The sequence below is a fragment of the Rhinolophus hipposideros genome (genome assembly GCF_964194185.1).
Source record: "Rhinolophus hipposideros genome assembly, chromosome: 18".
NCBI classification, from domain to species: domain Eukaryota; kingdom Metazoa; phylum Chordata; class Mammalia; order Chiroptera; family Rhinolophidae; genus Rhinolophus; species Rhinolophus hipposideros.
The window spans coordinates 57713084-57738672 of NC_138064.1; the positions used below are offsets into that span (position 1 = coordinate 57713084).

The window sequence follows — 25589 nt, forward strand, 5'->3', positions numbered from 1 at the left end:
GAAATAACCTTGAATCAACTCAAAATAACTTTTAAGTACATTTATGTGAAAACTTCTGTACTTTTTCTTTAGTAAAAAATTAGTCAAACACCTCACAACTTATACTATGGTTGGGAATCAATTTAATGTATCTTTACCTAAATTTCTTTCACTTATATATAATTGGGAATAATTTTGGGGGGATACTTCAATAATAGAAAAACCTTTTTTTTTAATTAAAAAAATATAAAAAAAGAAGAAATAAAACTGCCAGTGTTTTAGATAACAAAAAAAGAAAAACCTTTTTATTATGTATTTGACTCATAAATATATTTCCAAGAAATATAAATTGTTTTTGAATTATTCCAGAATAATTATAAACCATTATCACAAATGATCTTTATTCTCTCTCTGTGTATGTCTCTCTCCAGCATAAAATTGTACAGGATCAGACAATTTCAATGAAATGGAACAGTCCAGTTTTCAAAGTTTTGCCCTCCCTGACAGCATGCTTATTCAAAATTCTCACTGATATGCACTTAACTCCATGGAGGCCATGTCTTCTTTTTTCATTCTTCTACTGTCCATGTTCTTTGCTTTTTTAACCCTCCTCTTTCTCTTTATTTCTTCTAATTCTCACGTATTCAGTGAAGACCATATTTACTTTGAGACTACAACCCTTGTTTTTCTTGTCTCCACTTTACAGAGGAATTTCCACCTAGATCCATCAGATTTTCAAAGTTGGATTTCCTCCTTCAGTGTCCACCCAAGTTTTCTGAGGTGACTCTCAGACCCTCTCTCAAACCCATGATCTTAGCCTGTCTGAAGAATGCTGAAGTCCAGTCCAGTAAGGACCAATTGTCCTCTCTTGAAAAACATAATGCCAGTTGTACTGATTTATTACAAAGATTTCTCACCAAAATTATTTGATACATGCCAGTGAATGTTCCATATAGTGGGTCCATGTTTAAAATGAGGTGGAAATAGTCCAAAGATTGAAAGCTTGTTCCATGTGTTAGATGGACTTTTCTCCTTGTGAAAGGCTTGATAGGATTTTCAACCTCACTAGAACACATTTAAATTAAAATGTCTTTTATTTTATAGATTTCCAGGCCATGGGGTTGAAGAAAGGGATGTTTTTCAACCCAGATCCTTACCTGAAGATTTCCATTCAGCCTGGGAAGCACAGCATCTTCCCTGCCCTCCCACACCATGGACAGGAGAGGAGATCTAAGATCATAGGCAACACGGTGAACCCCATCTGGCAGGCCGAGGTGAGTGCCGTGGGCTCTGATAGGAAGCCTACGTAACCAAGTGAAATGGCTGAGCGTGAAGCAGCTAGTGTGCTGTCCCTCCTTTCTTGGAGCCCCAAACTCTGCTAAGTTCATGGCTGTCTTGGTCTTAGAAGGGAGCCATGTTCTCTATGGGTTGCAACTCTCAGGGTTCTTGATAGAGTCACTCAAAGCAGTACCAGGAAACCATTCACTGCAGGGGCACTCAGTATCCATATAGTAGTAGCCTCTTTATTTGTTACTACACCTGTGCCTGAAAGTGGGACAGCCTTTTGCTCTGCCTTCGTGTGGGAGAAGGAGGAAATATTTTTTGATCTGAGCATTCTCACTCTTCATGTATGTGGTCTTTAAGCAAATGTGCCATGTTTTAAATGTGTTCCTCTGGATTAGTGCCAGAGATTCTAAAACTGTCAGCTTCCCGGGACAGATAAATCAATAACCCTAGAATAACCTGGGGCTTACATATTTCTTGATTTAAATAGACATGAAGCTTAATTGTTCATCCCGTTGTCCTGGTTTGCACAGTGCTAGGCAACTTGCTAGAGTATTGAATAGTTTGTTTTGTCAATGAAGGCCCTTCTCCACTCCTAAATGTGTCTTCTCCACCAACTGGAGCTAAAAGTTTTTTCAGCTAAGCCACGTGTCAGTCTCAGCCTCACAGTGACTAAGTTCTTTTCTAGAGAGCAAGTAAGAAGTTGTCACAACCACTTTGGCTGCCTAATTTGCTCTCTTTAGCTTGAGGGTATCACCTGAAAACTGTAAGTAGCAGGGAGACTTGGGGCATGGGCATGGCAACAATCTAACATGTAAAAGTGCAGCTTTGCAAACATACAAATCATGGTTCCAATCCCAGAATGGCCAGTCACTAGATGTGTAACTTGGAGACGTCAGTTCTCCTCAATCTGAGCCTCACATTACCTTCACCAGGCTGTTACTAATGAAAATGTACCACTGCTATTCAAGACATGTGCTATGAGCAGGATTCCTTCCTTTAGTCTTCAAAGTAGATTATCTCTGATATAGAACCCTCAGGCATCCTTAACAAGAAAGTGTAATTAGATGATTGGAGGCAAATATTTTTCATTGTCTCTTAAATTATACCACCTATTGCCTAGACTTAATTAGCCCTAACCCAGAAGAGCAACATGAGGGCTTTTCAGTGTACATAAGTGAAATGGAGTTTACTTAAACTTCCTACTACTTTGGTTATCAACAGATTCTAAAGCACAGATAGTACTACGAGTATGGAATAGTGAATCTTACATTATTTGTTCCTTCAGTCCTGGCTGTTCTCACCAGTTATTTCTGGACTCCTCAATGCATTCCTGGGGATAATACAAGATGCCACCAGCATTTATTATACATGAAATAAAAAGGCTTCTCCCCTCTGAAGAATTTTAGAGCAACATGTTCTAAGGTACTTAGTCATACAGATCTTATATCTCAGAGAACATTTGTAGAATCCAGCACCATTGTGATGCTTTTTGTTCTCCTCTATTCTATCCAGCGTGCTGCAGTTGAAGTTAGTGTTCTAAATAAATTTCATCTCATGTCTCCCTGATGGGGCTCAGATTTTTCAAGTTAAACAGAGTACAGTGGTACCTTGGTTTTTAAACGTAATCTGTTCCGGAAGACCTTTCAAGTTCTGAAACGTTCGAAAACAGCCGACAGCTAGTCCTCGGGATCTTGCACTCAGCGGAAGCCACGTGACATGTTCGACTTCTGAGCCATGTTAGAAAACCCAAGCATTTACTTTCAGGTTGACAGCATTCGCAAACCAAAATGTTCATCAGTGGAGACATTAAAAAACCGAGGTACTACTGTATAATTAGCCATTATGCCTCACATTTGTCTACTGGGTCCCTTCAATATCTCCCAGCTACAGTGCACTTAAAATAGGGCCCAGGCATTTGAGAGGAACTTTAAATAGCACAGGTAACCTCAGGGCAGCTTCTAGTGCTGGGGCTGGTTATAAGTCCATATTAGACATCAGTAACCAAAACATTACTTCACAGTTAACCAAACCACAAACCACTGCTCTGACAACTTGATGAGTCAAATATGGGCACAAACTCATAAGGATTAGTCTTGAGCCTGAACATTTAGAGTGTTCTTCTAGATGCCAAGTGACAATAAATTGTTTACCAGAGTTATCATATTTAATCACTCCAACGACATCATGAGTAGATAAGAATGAGACTTACTTAGCAGAGAATTTGCCAAAAACTGATTGACAGAATAGGAGAAGCAGAACAGTTTAGGCTAAAAGTCCCATTCTCTAGAAAGAAATAAAAGTGCCTGGTCAAGGCCCCTGATCTCTGCAAGGTAAGCACGTTGCTAAACGATTCCTGTAATCAGCCAACTCTAAAGAGTTTAAACCAAACTCTGGTTTAAAATAGATTGTTAACCTCAGGCCTGATTGATTAGAAATTGAGAAGTACTTTAATCAGAAGTTAAGTTTCACTTTTGACCTGGACAAAGTAAACAGTATTGTGAACACAAAAACTACATTTATGGAAGAAAAGTCCTCCAAAATGCAAAGCTGACACTAGCAGTGTGTGAGAATCCCTAACCAACAGCCTTTACCCAGGACAATAATTTAAAAAAAAAAAGATTTTTGAAGTTCCCTGATACAGACAACCATTACATATGCACTAAATCAGCTCTTTAATTGGTTAGACCAGTTGCTGAATCCTTTTATGAAAGAAACTCATGAATGAACAGCAACTTAAAAACACAGGGGGGATTTCTCCAGAGATATGCCTCTGGTTCCCGGGTGATGCCTGAGGCTCATCCACTGAACCTAGGACTGAGAGGCACACAGTCTGATGTCCACTAACTAAAGTATTCCTTATACTTTATCTATCAGTACTATCTGTTAGCATCATTTTCTACCTCTGTTAGTAGAAACAGATAGTACTCCAGTACTTATCTGTTAGCATCATTTTCTACCTCTGAAGAAATAAGACAGAAGTTGAGGTTTGAGAGCAGTAGCAAAACCCAATGCCTCTTAATTTCTCATGGAGAAATAGAGTGAGCTGGGGGAGGGGTTGGCTTAGCACATCCATCAATGGAGTCAGGGTGTGCTGGAGTATTCATGTGAGCTCACAGGAGCCATGGTGGGAGTATTTACACCAAGAAAACTGGCAAACACTACAAATCAGAGCTGGAACTAGGGAGTGCCTCTTCTATTGATTGAAATTGGTTAAGCTTATGACAGCCTATAGGGCTGATGCTAAAAATCACAGATGGGCCTAGTGTTGGGGAGAACAAGTCTAAGTGGATTTTAAGCATGAAGGTTTAAGAAGAACAGAAACCAAAAGAAACCAAACAGAAACCATGCAGTATATCTATACTAGCAGTATAGATGGAGCCAAAGAGGAAGATCTAGGAACCAGGAAAGACAAGGATCAAGAATGGTCGAGCAAGCAGGTGGGAGATGACCCACAGAATTTCGGAGGTGGTATGCAATTGTCCTTGGCCTATCTACACAAACTGGCCATATTGATTTTAAAGAATGAAAAGGAAATAGTCAATTAGGTCCAAATAATAGAAATAGCCAAATTCTGTGGACTCAGTCAGCAGAAATTCCACTTCAGTGATGCCCATCTCTAACTGTGACCCCATCCTTTTGGGGGCCTTACTAGCAGGTTCCCATCTTTGCCTACATTTGTCTTGTCTTGCAAGAAGTAATGTCTATGCCCTAGTGACAGATCTCAGGTCATGTTGGGCCATAATCTAGTTAGTTTCCCAACTTTTTTTTAGTGCTTTGGGCAATTAACCTGGAAAAAAAAACAAATAGATATAAACAGTAACAAATATAAACACAGTATTTTTATTAAATTTATTGTGGCAACATTATTAATAACATTACATAAATTTCATCTGAATTTCAACTTTATAGTATGGCATCTGTACATTATATTGTGTGCTCACCACCCCAAATCTATCTAGTCTTCTTCTATCACCTTGTATTTGACCCCCCTTTACCCTCTTCATCCTTTCCCTATCCCATTCCCCCTGGTAACCACCATGCTGTTGTCTGTATTTATGAGTCTGCTTTTTTGTTTGTTAAACAACAGTGTTTTAAAAGTGAAAAATATCAGGGAAAAATCAATAGAGTTCTTGTCATATTATCAATGACTTTAATTTGCAATTTTGTAACAACTGAGTTACTGTGCTTAGGCTATTGATTTCATGTACTACAAAATTATTACTATAGTGACACAATGAATAATTAGATAATCTCACATTTTCTGAGATTTTTTTTAAGGAGATATGTATCTTGAAAAATCTTATGGGCCATTAACTGTATACATCTTTGAATAAGAGAAGATTACATTTAGGGAAGGCATTGGTGGACATTAATGGATATTAGCGTATTTGTGAAAGAGACATACAGACAGAAGTAATACAGCACAAGTCCAATAATTTGCAGGCAATTGAAAAGTGATATGCAGCCCACAGATAGTGTGGAAGAGTAAATGGCAAGTCCATGATGGAGTTAGTAATAAGCTTTCAAACCCAGCTAATAAAACTGAAAGAATATTTGAGAAGTGGATATTTTATATACCTGCCAACACACACACATGCATTCATGCATGCGCATACACACACGATAGATGATATATATATATATATATATATATATATATATGATATATATAGATAGATAGATAATAGATAATGATAGATAGATAGATGATACATAAATAGATAGATGCCAGATGGATACATAGATAGATAATCTGCTTAATTGAGCTGCCTTGATTCAATGGAGTGATACCATAATCAGTTTTAATTTATTCCAGTCACTGCATTAACTATCTCTTAATGATGTTTTGGGCTCATTCTATAGATTTATAGTCACTTTTTGTTGTAAATAACCTAATCAAATATAATTTCATATTCACTTTAAATCTCTTTTCCTCCCATGCACCACAGACCAGGATTATGCTTTGAGGGTCTTGGGGTGGAAAGAAGACACTCTGTTCTTTCTGTACCTTCCCCCACTCCAGTACCTTTGAGAGAAACTCAGTCATGGTAAGGTCCTGGGGATACCCTCACCTTTTTCTCTGTAGGGATAGTGGTCCCACTATTGAGGGGCTAGTATGGTAAAGGAAATAGGAGAGGACCTGGCCCCAATTGTTGGCCCATCTCTTTAGAGATGAGGAACTTAGTGACTTGAATTTTCCTGTGAGCACACAAGTGTCAAATGTGAGGCCACGCAGCATCCCATATACCCTTTAAATATTCATGCCCTTCTTGTTTGTGAAAACATACACAAAGCATATAATATAGCAAGATAAAATGTATTTAAATATAAGTGAGCAAAATGAAACCAGAGAGATTTTTGAGTAAAAAGTAAAATGAAGTAAAGTTAGTATATAAAATGAATGTCTGAAGTCTTGCACACACTCTAGAAGAAAACTAGGAATGACTAAAGAGGAAAGGGTTACTGATCTCAGAGGAGGGAACACACAAACACTATTCAGCCTGGAAGACATACTTTAGTATTTTTTCGTGTAAATGCTGTTTTAATTGGCAGCTAATTTTATTTAGGACTTTTGAAACAATCTATGATACTAAATGTCTTTTGTTTTCATATCTTGTAGTATCATTGTACAGTTTACATCAAAGATGTATTATCCTCAAAAAATGATTTGGGTAACTGTTTCTTTTTTTATTTTTTTTATATTCTTGAACAGTTCATATAAGACAGAGATCCCAAGGAGTTCCAAGAAGTTTTGGTACAATTTACCTATAAAGTTATTTGGTGACTTATAAAGATATCTACTTATAAAGGTATTTGATTATTAGTTCAATTCTTTAATGGTTATTGATTTATTCAGGGTTTCTAAATAGATTTTAAAACTTATTTCTACAAAGTATCGATTAAATATTTTTCTATTTATTTTCATAAAGTATTTTTTGAGGGTAATCAAAATTTTATTAAAAACTCTGCATAGAAGCAAAATTTGGAATTCAGCATAGTAAAACTGTACAACTCTAGCTCAAGTCCCAAGGATATAACACTTAAAGCACAAAGTAAAATTATTTATTAACTAAGGAAACTTAACATATAATTTGATTAAGTCTTTTATTTAAATTTATTAGTCTCAGGTGTACAAGACAAGGTAATACTTAGACGTTCATCATTTTTAAACCTCACACTGTGAACCCCCCTCCCCCCATCCACTATCCCTCCCACCTCACACCGAGCCATCACATTATATATATAAAATTATAGTTGTCATTCATTAATGTTTAGCTTCTGGTGTACAATGCCATGATCAGGCATCAACAGTATCTCTGAGGTGGTCTCCCAAATAGGACGCATGTCTATCGGATACCCAAAAAAATCTTTACAACATTATTGAATACCTTCCCCAAATTAATTTTCAAAAATCCCTGAGGCCATCTTGTGGTTACCAGCTGCTTCCTAATCCCTTCACCTTTCCCCTTATCCCCACCGCCCCCCGCCCATCTAACAACACTCGTTTTTTTCTTTTTGTCCCCAAAACTGTTTCTGATTAGTTCATTCACATATTCTTTTCTTTAGATTCCGCATATAAGTGAGATCATATGGCACTTGTCTTTCTCTTTCTGACTTATTTCACTTATTATAATGTTCTCTAGATCCATCCATGTTGTTGCAAATGATAAGATTTATTTCTTGTTTATGGCTGCATAATACTCCATTGTATAAATGTACCACAGCTTCTTAATCCAGTCATCTACCGATGGGCATTTTGGTTGTTTCCATATCTTGGCTATTGTGTAAAGTACTGCAATAAACATAGGAGTGCATACAGATTTTTGAATTGGAGTTTTGGATTTCTCCGGGTAGATGCCTAGGAGTGGAATTACTGGATCATAGGGTAGTTCCATTTTCAGATTCCTGAGATACCTCCATACTGTTTTCCATAGTGGCTGCACTAATCTGCAATCCCACCAACAGTGCACTAGCTTTCTCTTTACTCCACATCCGCGCCAGCATTTGAGTTTGTTGATTTATTGATGATAGCCATTTTGACTGGAGTGAGGTGGTATCTCATTGTGATTTTTATTTGCATTTCTCTGATGGTTAGTGAGGTTGAACATTTCTTCATATGTCTTCTTGCCTTCTGTATGTGCTTTTTAGAAAAATGTCTCCTCAAGTCCTCTGCCCATTTTTTAATTGGTTTGTTTATTTTTTTGGAGTTCAGTTGAGTATGTTTTTTATAGATTTGTGATATTAATCCCTTATCAGATATATCATTGGCAAATATCTTTTCCCATTCAGTAGGATCCCTTTTTGTTTTATTGATGGTTTCCTTTGCTGTGAAAAAACTTTTTAGTTTGATGTAATCCCACATGTTTATTTTTTCTCTTACTTCCCTCGCGCGAGGGGATATATCATTGAAAATCTTACTCCGGATAATGTCCATGAAGTTTCTTCCTATATTTTCTTCTACATATTTTATGGTTTCAGATCTTACATTTAAGTCTTTAATCCATTTTGAATTTATTTTTGTATAAGGTGTAAGGAGGTGGTCCAGCTTCATTTTCTTGCATGTGTCTGTCCAGGTTTCCCAACACCAGTTATTGAACAGAGTGTCATTACCCCATCGTACATTCTTGCTTCCATTGTCATAGATTAGATGGGCATATACGCATGGATTTACTTCTGGACTCTCTATTCTGTTCCATTGATCTATGTGTCTATTTTTATGCCAGTACCATGCTGTTTTGATTACTGTAGCCTTGTAGTATAGTTTGAAGTCAGGTATCGTTATACCTCCGACTTTGTTCTTATTTCTCAAGATTGCTGAGGCTATCCGGGGTCTTTTATGGTCCCATATAAATTTTAGGATTCTATGTTCTATTTCTGTGAAAAACGTCGTTGGTAGTTTGACAGGAATTGCGTTGAATATGTATATTGCCTTAGGCAGTATGGACATTTTAACGATATTAATTCTTCCTATCCATGAACATGGAATGTGTTTCCATCTATTTATGTCTTCTTTCATTTCTTTCTTCAGTGTCGTATAATTTTCTGAGTACAGATCTTTTACATCTTTGGTTAGATCTATTCCCAGATATTTTATAGTCTTTGGAGCAATTGTAAATGGAATTGTTTTTTTAATTTCTCCTTCTCATATTTTATCATTGGTATATACAAACACAACTGATTTCCGAATATTAATTTTATACCCTGCTACTTTACTAAATTTGTCTACCAGTTCTAATAGTTTCTTGGTGGAGTCTTTAGGGTTCTCTATAAATAGAATCATATCATCTGCATATAATGATAATTTTACTTCCTCCTTACTAATTTGGGTGCCTTTTATTTTTTTCTCTTGTCTGATTCCTGTGGCTAGAACTTCCAGCTCTACTTTGAATAGAAGTGGAGAAAGTGGGCAACCTTGTCTTGTTCCTAATCTTAGGGGGAATGGTTTTAGCTTCTCCCCATTGAGTATGATGTTAGCTGTGGGTTTGTCATATATGGCCTTTATTATGTTAAGATATGATCCCTCTATTCCCACTTTCTTAAGGGTTTTTATCATAAAAGGTTGCTGTATTTTATCAAATGCTTTTTCTGCATCTATTGATATGATCATTTGATTTATATTTTTCTTTTTGTTTATGTGGTGTATCACATTAATTGATTTGCGGATGTTGAACCACGCTTGCATACCAGGGATGAATCCCACTTGATCATGGTGTATGATCTTTTTAATGTATTGCTGAATTCTTTTCGCTAATATTTGGTTGAGAATTTTTGCATCTGTGTTCATTACAGATATCGGCCTGTAGTTTTCTTGTTTTGTGGTGTCTTTGTCTGCTTTTGGGATCAGGGTGATAGTGGCTTCGTAAAAAGTGTTTGGAGTCTTCCTTCCTTCTGGATTTTTTGGAAGAGCTTGAGGAGAATAGGTGATAATTCTTTCTGGAATGTTTTGAAAAATTCACCTGTAAAGCCATCTGGTCCTGGGCTTTTGTTTGTTGGGAGATTATTGATTACTGATTCAATTTCACTGGTGGTAATCAGACAGTGCAGGCTTTCTGTTTCTTTTTGAGTAGCCTTGGAATGTTGTGCGCCTCTAGAAAATTGTCCATTTCTTCCAGATTGTCAAATTTGTTGGCATATAGTTGCTCATAGTAATTTCTTAAATTTTTTTGTATTCCTGTGGTGTCTGTTGTCACTTCTCCTCTTTCATTTCTGATTTTATTAATTTGGGTCCTCTCTCTCCTTTTTTTTAATGAGTCTGGCTAAAGGTTTGTCAATTTTGTTTATCTTCTCTAAGAACCAACTCTTGGATTCATTGATCTTTTGTATTGTTTTTCTGGTTTCTATTTCATTTATTTCTGCTCTGAAGCTTATTATCTCCTTCCTTGTGCTCCCTTTGGGCTTATTTGGCTGTTCTTTTTCCAGATCCCTTAAATGTGAACATAAACTGTCAATTAGTGATGTTTCTTGTTTCTTTAGGTAGGCCTGCAGTGCTATGAACTTCCCTCTTAGGACTGTTTTCGCAGCATCCCATAGATTTTGGGTTGTCGTGTTCTCATTCTCATTTGTCTCGAGATATCTTTTGATTTCTTCTTTGATTTCCTGCTTGACCCATTCATTATTTAGTAACATGTTATTCAGCCTCCATGAATTGGTGTGTCTTCCTGGTTTTTTTTTCCTGTTCATTTCTAATTTCATTGCACTGTGGTCAGAGAAGACAATTGGTATGATTTCAATTTTCTTAAATTTATCAAGGCTTGTCTTGTGTCCTAACATATGATCTATCTAGGAAAATGTTCCATGTGCACTTGAGAAGAACGTGTATTCTGCAGCATTGGGTTGAAATGCTCTGAAAATATCAATTAAATCCAAGTGGTCCAAAGTATCATTTAAGGCTGTTGTTTCCATATTGATTTTCTGTCTGGAGGACCTGTCTTTTGTTGTCAGAGGTGTGTTGAAGTCCCCTACTATGATAGTGTTGCTCTTGATCTCTGTCTTTATGTCCATCGGTACCTGTTTTATGTATTTAGGTGCTCCTATGTTAGGTGCATAGATGTTTACTATGGTTATGTCCTCTTGTCGGATTGATCCCTTTATTATTATATAGTGCCCATCTTTGTCTTTTAATAATTTCTTCATTTTAAAGTCTATTTTGTCAGATATAAGTATTGCAACTTTTTTTTCGCTTCCATTTGCATGAAATATGTTACTCCAACCCTCACTTTCAGCCTGTGTGTTTTTTGACCTGAGGTGAGTCTCTTGTATACAGCATATACAAGGGTCTTGCTTCCTTATCCACTCAGCCACCCTATGTCTCTTGATTGGAGCACTTAATCCGTTTACATTTAAAGTGATTATTGATAGGTACATAGTTATTGCCATTTTTAAATTTGTAGTTAGAGTGTTTTCATCTTTCTTCTATTTACAGAAATCCTTTTAGTATTTCTTGCAATGCTGGCTTGGTGCCTATAAATTCCTTCAGTTTATTATTTCCTGGGAAGCTCTTTATCTCTCCATCAACTTTAAATGATAGCCTTGCTGGATAAAGCAATCTAAGTTGTAGACCTTTGTGTTCCATCACTTTGAGTATCTCCTGCCACTCCCTCCTGGCCTTCAATGTTTCTGTAGAAAAGTCATTTGATAGCCTTATGGGAGTTCCCTTGTACGTAACCTTCTGCCTTTCTCTTGCTGCTTTTAAGATTCTCTTTGTTTTTAAGCTTTGCCATTTAAATATAATGTTTCTTGGTGTGGGCCTGTTTGGGTTTATCCTGGTTGGAACTCTCTGCACTTCCTGGGCTTGTATGTTGGTTTCCTTCATCAGATTAGGGAAGTTTTCGGACATTATTACCTCAAATATGTTCTCAATCCCTTGCTTCCTCTCTTCGCCTTCTGGTATTCCTATGATGCGCATGTTGTTGCGCTTGATGTTATCCCAGAGGTCTCTTAACCCACCTTCATTGTTTTTTATTCTTTTTTCTTTCTGTCGTTCAGTTTGAATGATCTCTGCTAACTTGTCTTCTAAGTCACTGATTCGATCCTCTGCTTCATCTAACCTGCTGGTCATTCCTTCAAGTGAGTTCTTAATTTCGGTAATTGTGTTCTTTAGTTCTAGCTGGTTGTTCGTTAAGATTTCTACATCCTTTTTTAGTTCTAACTGGTTGTTCTTTATGATTTCTATATCCTTCTTTATGTCTTCTCTAAGCTCCTTAAACATTTTTATCACCAGTGTTCTGAACTCTGTCTCTGACAGGTTGGTTACCTCTGCTTCATTTGGTTCCAGTTGTGGAGGTTTCTTCTGTTCTTTTATTTGGGACATGTTTCTTTGTCTCCTCATTCTGACTGACTCTCTGTGTTTGCTTTGATGTATTAGGAAGATCCCCTAGAGCTCTTAGTTCTTGCTGGGTTATCTTATGTAGTATGTGTCCTTTACATTTGACTTGGAGTACTTCGTTCTTCTCCTCTGCATGTGCTCCACAGGTGGCTCGTGTGTTTAGTATATTGTCCTGTTCAAAAAGAACTTTAATTGCTTTTTGCTTGTGAGTAGGTCGGTTTAACTCCTAGGCTGTCTAGTTGTGAGACTTGGCTCTTCCCACCGCAGGGTGTTCTGCTGGGTGAGGGTTGGCCACTTAAATGAAGTTTGGCCTCTATGGGCTCTTGTGCCTTCAGAGAATTCCCTCTGGGTGTGTGACTTGTAGGTCAAACCCGGTAGTACTCTGGTTTGGTCTAGAGTTGGCTTCTGGATATGTTGAATCTTGTGCCTCTTAAGCTGAGCCCTGTTAGGGCAGTTTCAGCACAAATCAAGTTACCAAATACAACAACAACAACAACGAAAAGAAATCAAGTACATTCACATACAACCGACAATAAATACAACCGACAATCCCCACTCAACATAGGCAAAGATATCAAAGAAATAAAGGCAGAACAAAGCAAATCACAACAAGCAGAAAAAAAAAAAAAAAACACCAAGCAGAGCAAAACAGAAAGCAGAACCAGTCTTGGCTTAAGTCCTCCAAGTAATCTCCAGGTTGTCCTCCACTGTGCCAAAGAGTTCCCTGTCTATTGTGCACGCAGCGCTGGTCACCTGGTGCCCAGAGTGAATTTGGGAGTGTATATTTAAATGCGAGGGGCTGAGGGGTCTGAATGACAGTTTTCAGAGAGACCATGCAGTTTCTGTCCTTTCCTGCACAAATGAACGCTGAGAGTAGCTCCATCAGCCCTGTGCCCAGTACTCCTGAGTCTTAGGGCCCTCCTTCCGTGGGTGTGTGGGAGGGGGCGGCTGGGAGATTTCTAAGCTGCTGAAAGCCGGGAGCTGCGCCTGCCACTTACTGCTGAACTCAGGGATTGCTTCCGTGGTTGCCCTTGCCCCACCCCAGGCCAGCCAGAAAGGTTGGGGGCTGGGGATGGAGGGAGTCTTCTCTCTCCCAGGCCAGCCACATCACACTCCTCCCGCAGGCTTGAAAAGGTGGTGGCTGTGGGTGTGGGAGTCTCCTCTCTCCTCGTCCAGCAAAAATCCCCTTCTCCCAGCCTCTTCCAAAGGTCAGAGCTGGCTGCCAATCTTCCCAGCGCCTGAGCACAGACGCCCCTCTGTAATCTGACACTACTCCTCAGTTCAGGGGTCAGTTTAAGTCTCTGGAAGGGCGGGGGTAGGATTCGAAAAGCGCGGTGAGAGGCCCAGGTGTGGCGTCTGAGTTCTTTGTCTGCCCTAGGGCCCAGGAGCTGCCCGCCCCTGGCGGGAGCGATCAGCTGTGGGACGCAGGGAAAGAGCCCACCTCCTGGACCCTGCACTCCCCGCTGCACCCTCTAGAGCCCCGGGTGCTGCCTGCCACTGCTGCTGTGGGCACGCTGCAGGGTCGCGGCTCTACCGTTGGGGTTGGGGAGAGTGCGGCGCGTTTCCTCTTGCCCTGCTTGCTTCTCCCCTGTTCGCCCAACTAGCGCACCCCAAAGGAAACCTTCCACGAGTCTCCGCTCCATCCTGGGAGCCGCGCAGAGCAGCGGTTGCTGTCCGGCCTGGGCTCCTCCGTGGGGGGGGGGGGTGCGTTTGTACTTCGCGCCCCTCTCTCCTCCCCCGCTTGCCCAACTAGGCACTCCAAAGCAAACCTTCCACGAGTCTGCGCTAGTCCTGGGCGCGCCACGCGGCGGTCGCCCACCGGCCTCGGCTCCGCTGTGGGGGGGGGGGGTGACGCGATGCCACTTCACTGTCCTGCCTCCTCCTCTGCTCGCAATCAACCCTCACCTTCAGGTAATTCCTCCATGAGTCTCCCCACTGTTCTGCGTGATGTGCAAAGGACTCCTTAAGTGTTGTATATGTCCCGATTGCCAGGAAATCTCGGGGAGGATTCAAAAAGAGCGCCCCGCTGCCGCCATTGCCATGACGTCACTCTGTAATCTACTTTTGTAACATCAATATCTGATACGGAGTTGGATTATCTCAGGAAGTAGCCATTCACTCCCTCATTTATCACTGTGCTCAGTACATGTCATGTGTGGTTTCTGTGTGCACAGAGCTTTATTAAAGCAGATATTACACGTTAACCACAAAAAAATAAATATGATAAGAACTATAGAGGAGATATTGAAGTCGAACTAAGAACAGTTGTCTCTATTGGTGGTTTCCAAAGTCAGAAAAGTCTTTACAGAAGAAATTTCATTTAGATAGGTTTTTTAAAGGTGAGTGGGAGTTTGGCATGGTAAGGAAGATGGGAAAGAACAGCTTCTAGGAAAATAGTAAGTCCATGAAAATATGAGAAAGAAAATGAGGCCTTCAGGGAACAATTGTGACAAGTGAAAGTAGAAAGGTTGGCAGCAGCCAGGCATATCACTAGGAACTTTAAGTTCAATCCTGTAAGTGAGAAGAAATCAGAGGGAGTTATGGAAGAGAATGAAATGATTATATCTGTGTTTGTGAGACATAACTTTACTGCCAACTGTAAGAGAAAAGCAGAAGACAGGGAGTCCAGTTAGGAGGTTATTACATGGGCAAGTGATGACAAGGGCCATACCTAGACTAATGGCAACAGAATAGACAAGGAGAGAATGATTGTAGAGTGAGTAAGAGAGTTTAGACTCACCAACTGATTAGCTATGGGTTTCTGGAGGTAAGAAAGACAATTAGGATTGAGCAAGGTGTACAGATGAGGAACTATACCAATGAAGGTGACAATTTGCCAACAAGGTTTGTGCAGATAGTGAAACTGGAAGAACAGTTTTTTCTTTCTTTTCTGTTAGGGCTAATATGAAGTAGACACAGAAAGTTTAGCTGAGATGCTTATGATTACAGAAAAATTTTGGTCTTGCTTGTTTTCAGTATAGTAATCTAATCCCATTTCATCTTTGTAGGTGAATTGTCTCTAGAAGGAAAAATTAGAGATACAGATATAGATGTAGATAAAGATATGGATATATTAATAGATACAGATAAAAATATAGATATAATACATATACAATGTATATGTGTATAATACATATACTTTTATATTTTATGACACAAATATTACTTTTATAGACACACACACATGCAGACCTTGCTTGCCACTTTGGTTAGCTACAAATAAATCTGGGCCTAACTTTGCTATAGCAGTGTCTGTAAATAAAATCAATAATATTCTATTCTGTGCCTGAGGATTCTCAGATCTTGATATACAGGTGGTAGAGGACCAGTCAATATCCAGTTCATTCGCTTTTATGCATAAGAAGAAACTTACACCTTTCATATATCACAAATTTGTAAGAGCAGCCTTTACTATTCAAAGCAGCTATATTTCCCACAGTTACAAGCTCATGTCTCAACAGGATTGTCACTAATACTTCTTTCTTAGGCTAAAGGCAGGTTACACATTGCTTAGTAGGACAGGTCTTCTCCTATGCCTAGACTCCAAGGGCACCACTTCTTAATAATAAACTCTGAATATTGCCTGTGAAAGAAAACCATTCCTTCAATTATTACTCTACTAATGGAGTTATTTTTCTATTATTATTCTTGACTTTAGGCAAAACTATCTTTGAGTGCCATTTTAAACCTAAAAAATAGAATAAATGAATAAACCAAACAGAAGTAGATTCATAGATAGAGAATAAACTCATGGTTGTCAGAAGGGAGGGGAGTTAGGGAGCTGGGTGAAAAAGGTGAAGGGATTAGGAAGTACCAATTGGTAGTTACAAAATAGTCACAAGGTTGTGAAACCTAGTGTGGGGAATACAATCAATAATGTAAAAGCTATATAGTGTGTCAGATAGGTACTGGATTTATTGAGCAGATCACTTCACAAATTATATAAATGCCTAACCACTGTGCTGTACACCTGAAACTAATATAATATAATATTGAATGTCAACTATAATTATATATATTTATACATAATTTTATATATACATATATATACAGTATATAAAGTACAGGATAGGAAATATAGTCAAGGGTATTGAAATAGCTATGTATGATGTCAGAGGGGTAGTAGACTTGTTGGGGTTATCACTTTGTGAGGGGTGTAAATATCTAATCATTATGTTGTTTTGTATACCTGAAACTAAAAACAAAAACAAACAAACAAACAAAAGAAACTCAATGGAAAGTGCCACCTGAATTAAAACACACATACCTTGCAAGGTTTTAAGGAAGAGTAGCTGCAATTTGCGTGCTCCATTTACTTCTTTCCTGCTTTCCCCTTCCTTGGAGAACTTTTGCACAGGAAGCACCAAACCTAGTCCATTTAACTTTCGTTAGTAATAAATAATAGTGTTGGCTGAATAGTGCAAGGCAGCCTCCTTTGAACAGAGCTGATGTCTTATTTACCCCCTTAAATCTGACTGCAGGAGAGGAGAGGCAAAGCTAGATGCCCACTCTAACTGTGTCTCATAACCTATTTCACATAACAATTAGGACCACTCTTACCCCATATCACCAGGCATCTAACCTTGGCTTCTAGTTGGTATTCCTGCTTTATTCCTGAATATCCTCCCATTTCTTCAAACACAACATGACCTGAACCAAGTTAACCATTTATATCATTTTTCCTTTTTTTTATTTATAGGAGTGACAATTGTTAGTAAAATTACATAGATTTCAAGTGTACAATTCTGTATTACATCATCTATAAATTCCATTGTGTGTTCACCACCCAGAGTCAGTTCTCCTTCCATCACCATATATTTGATCCCTCTTACCCTCATCTCTCAACTCCCAATCCCCTTACCCTCTTTTTTGCAGTTGATATCTAATTTAAAAGCCTTGTGTTCAGAGAATATGCTTGGTATGATTTCAATCTTCTTAAATTTGCTGAGGCTGACTTTATGCCCCAATATATGGTCTATCCTTGAGAATGTTCCATGTACACTAGAAAAGAATGTGTAGTCTGATGTTTTAGGATGAAGTGCTCTATATATGTCAATTATGTCCAATTCATCTAATGTGTCATTTAGGGCTGCGATTTCGTTATTTATCTTCTGTTTGGATGATCTATCCATACTGTCAATGATGTATTTAAGTCCCGTAGTATAATTGTGTTGTGGCCAATTTCTCCCTTTAGTTCTGTTAGTAGTTGCTTGGTATATATTGGTGTTCCCTGATTGGGGGCATAAACATTGATGACTGTTATGTTTTCTTGTTATATAGTCCCCTTTATTATTATGAAATGTCCATCTTTGTCTCTTGTTATCTTTTTCACCCTGAAGTCTGTTTCATATGATATCATTATGGCTACACCTGATTTTCTCTGGATACCATTGGCTTGGAGTGTCAATTTCCACCCTTTCACTTTGAGTCTATGTTTGTCCTTGTAGCTGAGATGTTCTCTTGGAGACAGCATATGGTTGGGTTTAGTTTTTTGATCCAATTTGCTACTCTGTGCCTTTTTATTGGTGAGTTCAGTCTATTTACATTTAGGATGATTATTGATATGTGAGGATTTCCTGCCATTCTATCTTTAGTGTTCTGGTAAGGCTGTGTCTCCATTGTTTCTTTGCCTTTTTGTTGTTGTCTATTATTTCTATGTGGTGGTATTCTACGATGTTTCCTTTGTTTCTTTTTTTATTACAGTATATATTTCAGTTCTGGATTTTTTTTTTTGAGCGGTTACCCTTAAGTTTATGTAAAAGAAAGTTTGATATTTAGAGTATTCCATTTTCTTCAGCACGCTTACTTTCTCCATTCCCATATTCCATTTCAGGACTTTACTCTCCCCCTTTTTAGTTTTGCTTGCCACAAATTGTCCCTGTTGATGGTGGTCGAATAGCCTCCTTTAGTATTTCTTGTAGTGCAGGTCATGTATTAGAAAATTCCCTCAGCTTCTGTATGTCTGGAAAGGTCTTTATATCTCTTTCATATCTAAAGGATATCTTTGCTGGGAATATTATTCTTGGCTCATAATTTCTCTCTTTCAATAGTTTGAATATTTGGTTCTACTCCCTCCTGGTTTGTAGAGTTTCTTCTCAAAAATCTGATGATAATCTAATGGGCTTTCTTTGGAGGTTACCGTCTTCTTTTCCTGGCTGCTTTGAGGATTCTTTCTTTGTCATTGATTTTAGACAGCTTCAATACAATGTGCCTTGGAGAAGGCCTGTTAGGATTCAGGTAATTAGGTGTTCTATTTGTTTCTTGGAGTCGAGGATCCAGTTCTGTCCACAAGTTTGGGGAGTTCTCATCAAAAATTTGTTTAAATATATTCTCTGTTCCCTTCTCTCTTTCTTCTCCTTCTGGTTGCCTATTATTCTGCAACCAGATCTCTTATATCTTCTCCTTCTGGTTGCCTATTCTAGTATTGCTCTTTCTGATGGAGTCAGAAAGTTCTTGTAGAGTTCTTTCATTTCTATTAAGTCTCAAGTTTCTTTCTTCTTTCATCTGTGTAATTTCCAGGTTTCTATCTTCGATGTCACTGATTCTTTCCTCCATCTGGTCAACTCTACTACCTATGCTGGCTATTTCATTCTTAATTTCTTCTACTGAGTTCTTAATGTCCAGAAATTCTATTTGGTTCTTCTTTAAAATTTCAATCTCTTTCGTAAAATGCTCATGTGTTTCTTTGGTTGTGTTTCTGAGTTCATTAAACTGCCTTTCTTTGTTTTCTTGCATCTCTTTGAGTTTTTCAGAACTGCAATCTTGAATTCTCTTGGCATTTAAGACACATATTTCCATATCTTTAAGTTCCTTTTCTGGAGACTTTTCACTTTGTTTCTGAGCTGTCTTGTTTCCTTGGTTATTAATGGCAATTACTGATTTATTATTCCTCTTCCTAGACATCTACAGTAGTGGCTTCTGCAACAGGTTGATAGGAAGAGGTCTTTCTTTTGTTTTGCAGTATTTGTTGGTGGAATGTTTTATTTTCTCTCCAACTGCAGCCTTTTTTTCTCTCTCACAATGTAGTGTTATGTTTTCTGTGCCCTATTCGTTTCTCACACAATGAGGGGATTCCCTGGGAGATGGGCTTCTCCTCTGTTTATAGTTCACCTGAGTCATAGGGCACTACGTCCCTCTGGGAATGCGGAGAGCTTTTGAAATTCCAAAACTTTTCCTGCACCAGATGAGAGCCCGTATGTTTCAGCAGTTCTTTTTACTCCTGCAGGGATCCGCTCAGATAGGTGGGCCCAGGGGCGGGGTGGGTTGTGAGAGGTGGCCCAGAGCAATGTTGGCAACCACCACCATAGCCGGTCCTGCTTCCACATGTCCCTGCCCTTTGCCAGAACAAGTTCAGCTGTGAATCTGTGTCTGCGGTCCACAGTTCTCAGAACAGCAAATATTCTGTTCTTTTTATCTGACACTGTGTCAGGGAAGGTGTCAGGCGGGGTCTCTTCTCCCGCCCCCACATAAAAACGCAGGACATGTTGAGGCCAAAAAGGAACACGCACGGAGCCATAAGTAGGGGAGTCATATCACTATATTCTCACCTGCGTCATCTGCCTCTCTGCAATCCGCTCTTGCTAGCCCCCATTTTTCTGCTAGCGTAGCCACAGCAGTTATATTAGTGGCCAATGGCTTACGGGTTACAGCTGACAGCCAACTAGCCACAGCTGATGGCCATCCAATCACAGTTGATGGCCATTTACTACCCGAGCCAGCACCTTTCTATGTGAGTCTGAGAGTCTGGAAACTGCTTTTTGGGGCTTTGTCCCCACACACTGCTACTGTTTTGCTTCTAGCACTGGGCAGGTTGGGGTGGGGCGAGCTCTGGGAGGGTGGAGAGGGGGCGGCTAGTCTCAGTGCCTACGGCTTTCGTTCTTCACTCGGCAGTGAGCGCTTAAACCACTATTTTTAGCCTTTTTTCCTCAGTCTTTTCTCCGAGGTCTCTGCTGTGAGCATTGGGTTCAGCCGTGTTATATGCTGTCCCCTTAGCTCTGTGGGCCATAAGTGGAGCCCTAGAAGTCCAAGTCCTTCCCTCTCCCGCAGCTGTCGTAGTTCCGGGATGCAGTGAGCTCGGAGCACTGAGCTACGTCTGCGTCCTGCACCCGCACGACTCCGTCTCCGCACTTCTCCCTTTCCTCCTCCCCCTCTTGCACAATTCGCCCACCTTAGGTGAATTCAGTAGTGGGCCTCTTCGTCTTGCCTGTCTGCTGTGCAGGGAGTCCTTTGTGGAGTTATAGTTGTTTGAGTAGTTGTAAATTCCAGGGGAAATTTACAGAGGCTCACCTCACTCCGCCATTTTGATGCCGTCTCTCCATATCATTTTTCAATACTCAGTATTTCTTGATTTCCATAAGTTTATGAGTGGGCGTAAATGAATCACTATACTACTGCTTTCTCAGAGTAAGGTTATTTTTTCTCATATCCCTTCCTAAATACCTAAATGAAAATACTTTCCAAATCATGTTGAACATGTCTCTCAAATTCCCACAACTATTTCTTCATTTTTGATTATAATATCACCCTCACATTTATACATTTATGTACTTGTTGTCTTAGGTACATTGCGGCAATAATTTATTTACTTAGCTATGGCCAGTAAAGTTCTTTTTACCTGTGGCACCATCTTCCCTTTCTAACCCAAATCATCAGGGAAATACAACTCAAAACCACAATGAGATATCACCTCACTCCTGTCAGAATGGCTATCATCAACAAATCAACAAACAACTGTTGGGGAGGATGTGGAGAAAAGGGAACCCCATGTACTGTTGGTGGATTGCAAATTGATTCAGCCACTATGGAAAAAAGTATGGGGGTTCCTAAAAAAATTAAAAATAGAGCTTTAATTTCACTTCTAGATATTTATCAGAAGAAAACAAAAACACTAATCCAAAAAGATATATGCACCCATACATTCATTGCAGCATTACTAGTAATAGCCAAGATATGGAAGCAACCTAGATACCCATCATTAGATAAATGGATAAAGAAGTTGTGAGACACACACACACACGCGCGAGCACAGACAATGGAATATTATTCAGCAATAAAAAGGAATGAAATCTTGCCATTTACAACAACATGGATGGGCCTAGAGGGTATTGTGCTAAGTGAAATAAGTCAGACAGAGAAAGACAAATAACATATGATGTCACTTATGTGGAATCTAAACGAACAAAGCAAATAAATAAACAAAACAACACAGAAAATACCCATAGGGACAAAGAACAAACAAGTTGATGATTGCCAAAGAGTTGGTTTGGTGAGAGGGTGGGAATAAAATAAAAATAAATGTTTAATAATAGGGGAAAATTTTTATTATACAGGTGAAAGTTAACTAACCTGTATAATAAGTTAACTAACTTGTGAAAGTTAACTAACCTGTATAATATAGCTACTCTATTGCTGTATGTCAATTTATATAAAAATTATATGTTTTAGATGTTTAGTGTTTTATTAATACAAATTCTTTCAGTAGTTAGATGCTCTGACATACAGCAAAGTGGATATTTGAATGTTAAATTTATTTTGAGATCTGTAACACAAAAATGTGGCAAATACTGCAGATGCATTTTTTTTGGACTTGAAATATCATTCCTTTAGTTTTTATTAAATTTATTGAGGTGACCTTGGTTAACAAAATTATATAAGTTTCAAGTGTACAATTCTATAATACATCATCTATATATTACATTGTGTGTTCACCACCCAAAGTCAGTTCTCCTTCCATCACCCCCTTTACCCTTTTCTATCTCCCTCCTCCCCCTTTACCCTCTGGTGACCATTAAACTGTTGTCTATGTCTATGAGTTTTTGTTTGCTTATCTTGTTTACTTGTTGCTTTCAGTTTATTTCCCACACATCAGTGATGTCATATTATTTTCAAGTTTCTCTCTCTGGCTTATTTTTCTTAGCATAATAATCTCAAGATCCATCCATGTTGTCACAAATGGCAGTATTTCATCTTTATTATGGCAGATACATTCTTAATGTTTTACAGGTTTTAATAGACTGTCTTAGAAAAAATGAAATAAATTGTATTTAATTTGACACTTAATGAATTGCCTTGTCTAAAAACAATTAAATTTCTTGGGAAGAGAATTATGCTGAAAATCTGAAATGTGTGGTTTCTATATCTATTTTATAAATGTTTCAATTTTAGATGTTTTTGATGAGAAAATGCAAACTGACTTTAGCCATGTGAAAATTTACATAATATTAGATATACTGTTAATAATATAATATAATATACTGTTAAATTTTTTAAAATTTTAATTTAATAACAGCTAGTGAAAAACAGCAAGCATTGTGAATTCTCTCCTAATTTAGATCCTTGGAATGAGGCTAACCATTCTCTCCTTTTGTTAAGGCTTAGGCATGAGGTTGGAACTGGGAAGAAGGAAGAGGGAAGGTTTGGTACAGAGCAAGGATAAAAAAGAAAAAAAAATGTAATTCTTTCCAGTCTTTTTTCTATTTACATTATTCATATTATTGTGATCATGAATTATATGTTTCCTGCTCTTGTCACCTAGCATTGTAAAGAAAGCATTGTCTATCTTATTAACATTTAATGTGTTATTACACATTATTATATTGTAATAGATTTACAATATTATATTGTAATTGCATATATAATCATAATGTTATTATTCTTTAGAAAATTATAAACTATTATATCATATGCATATACTACACTGTATCTAGCCTACTATTGAGCATTTAGGTTAGTAGATCCATTATAATACACTTTATAGTGGAATTAATGGACCAAAGATATAGAAATTTTGAGGACCTGAGGGAGTTAGAGGGGCTGGATCCTCACTCAGACAGGTCTTCTTAAAGGATTTGATCCTCAAGCTTAGTGTGTCCATAAATTCAGTTTTGTCAGTACCAAGAATGATTCGTTCTTAGAAATTGTATAAAAGTTAACTAAAACTAATTGATAATGAAAATTAAAAGTGTCACGCGGAGGGTGTGGAAGTCAGTGCTGTTTGCCAAATAGATCTGCTATCTCCTAGACACACTGTAGGATCTTACTTCCTGTTCTCTGTGTTTGGCTAGGGCATGTGTCTAGTTCTGATGAGGGGCTGGACTTGGAATAGAACACTTATTTGCAGGAGGAAGACCTTCTGGCATTCTCTTCCCCTCTTTCACTGTGACTAGCAGTGTTTGAGAGGGTATCTATCTGGTCCATCAGCCTGGCTCCCTGAGTGACTAATAAGCAGAGCCCTCTGCCAACTCACAGGGACAGTCTGAGCAAGGTACAGAACTCTACCATTGTAAGTCACTGAGATTTGGAATTTGGTTGTTACTACAGCATGCCCTAGCTGGTCCTGACTGGCACAGAGATGTTTATATTACCATGCCCCCCGTATTTATTTTGTGTAAGTTGAAATCAGCTAATTAAAAGATTGTTGTTAGAAATTAATCAGAATAAAAGAAAATAATTACATATTTCAGTTGTTTCAGAACTCTTGATTAAGGTACTGTAACATTCAATATTTGTTAAGACTCCCTCTTCCCAGGTAATCTGAGCTGGGCAATGCCAATGTTTAACTTCCCTCTCCTTTTCTACACTTTTACTGTTAAACAAGACAACTTCTGATGGTCACAGTTTTCTTTAATTGTTGTTGCCTTTATTTTAAATGTTATATAGTATGCTGTTATGAAAATGAACAGTTTAGAAACGAATGAAAAAGATCTGCCTTCTCTCCTTCTCTACCAGCCTACTTCCTAGAATTCAGTTTGAAGTGTACCTCTTCCGGCATTTTCTCTGCAGTCAAAGTACAATGGAATCTCTCTCTTCATATTCTTCTATTCCTTGCTTTTTCACTTGGTTTGTCAAGTATCTTTTTATGTCGGTGCATATTTACCTGTTTCTTTTTAATAACAGCAGAGTTCTCTGTTTCAAGGATTTTCCATCTTTCATTTAGCCGGTTTCCTATTGATAGACAGGTTTGCTCTTTCTAGACTTTGGTATTGTTAATAATGCTCCAGTGAACATCCCCATAAAATATATATGCTTATGCAAGTTAATTCAGAGGGAAAGTTCCTAGAAGTAGATTTTGGTTTGAAGGGAATTTGCATCTTAAATGCCAGTAAACATTGCCTATTCCCTTCCCAAAGGTCGAATCAATTACATTCCCACCAATACAGTGGAAGTTCTTATCTTTCCCATTCTCAAGAACATGGGGTATTACCAATCTGTTAAAAATCTCTGCCATTCTAATCATGAAAAAAAGAAATTGTTGATTTAAAGTGCATTTCCTTAATTATAGGTAAGTTTGTGCTTTTTCTTACTTTACGTATGTTAATACGTTTAGTCAACTATGGTAAGGCCTAGGTAGCATTTGTTCTTTTGAAGGTGAGTTGATTTTAATTATTTGAGTCTCAGAGAATAACCTTACTTTGAAGCACAGAGAGAAGCACTTCATTGTTGCCATTATTCATTTACTGAGTAAACAGGGCTTGCAGAATTTCTAAGACCTTGATATCTACATCTATATATCTCTTCACAGGAATGTTTTGCAATGACTTCACCCAAGGTAGATGGACTGGGAATTGGTCAGCCCTTACACCTCTCTGTTAATTGATGCGACATATTATTTTATTGCAGCAATTCAGCTTTGTGTCATTGCCCACGGATGTGCTGGAAATCGAGGTGAAGGACAAGTTTGTCAAGAGCCGCCCTATCATCAAACGCTTCTTGGGAAAGCTTTCGATGCCAGTTCAGAGACTCCTGGAAAGACACGCCATAGGGTAAACATGTGATTGAGACCTCAGTATCATTAGGCTTCAGCCAGCAGGCTAGGGGAAGCCTGCAAGCTGCAGCAATATAGTCTCCAAGAGACTCAAACTAAATGATGGTGTTGAATTTCCTTGGCTTCTCTCATTAATTATGTTGTTCAAGCTACAACATTCAATTAAACAAACACTTTCCTTTCCCCTTGTTTGTGTATCACTGGTTACTGATGCAAGAGAGAAAAAAATTCCAA

At 38.3% G+C, this 25589-nt stretch overlaps 1 protein-coding gene across 6 annotated transcripts in view; it reads left to right on the forward strand.

Annotated features, from left to right (window-relative positions):
• The window catches only part of HECW1 (HECT, C2 and WW domain containing E3 ubiquitin protein ligase 1), a 601837-nt gene that overhangs the window by 421274 nt on the left and 154974 nt on the right, over positions 1–25589 (forward strand). For all 6 annotated transcript variants that reach the window (XM_081079639.1, XM_081079636.1, XM_081079638.1 and 3 more), the window contains 2 exons: positions 1084–1253; positions 25211–25353. In XM_081079639.1, coding sequence (XP_080935765.1) covers positions 1084–1253; positions 25211–25353 — 313 coding nt within the window. The remainder of the gene's footprint in view (positions 1–1083; positions 1254–25210; positions 25354–25589) is intronic.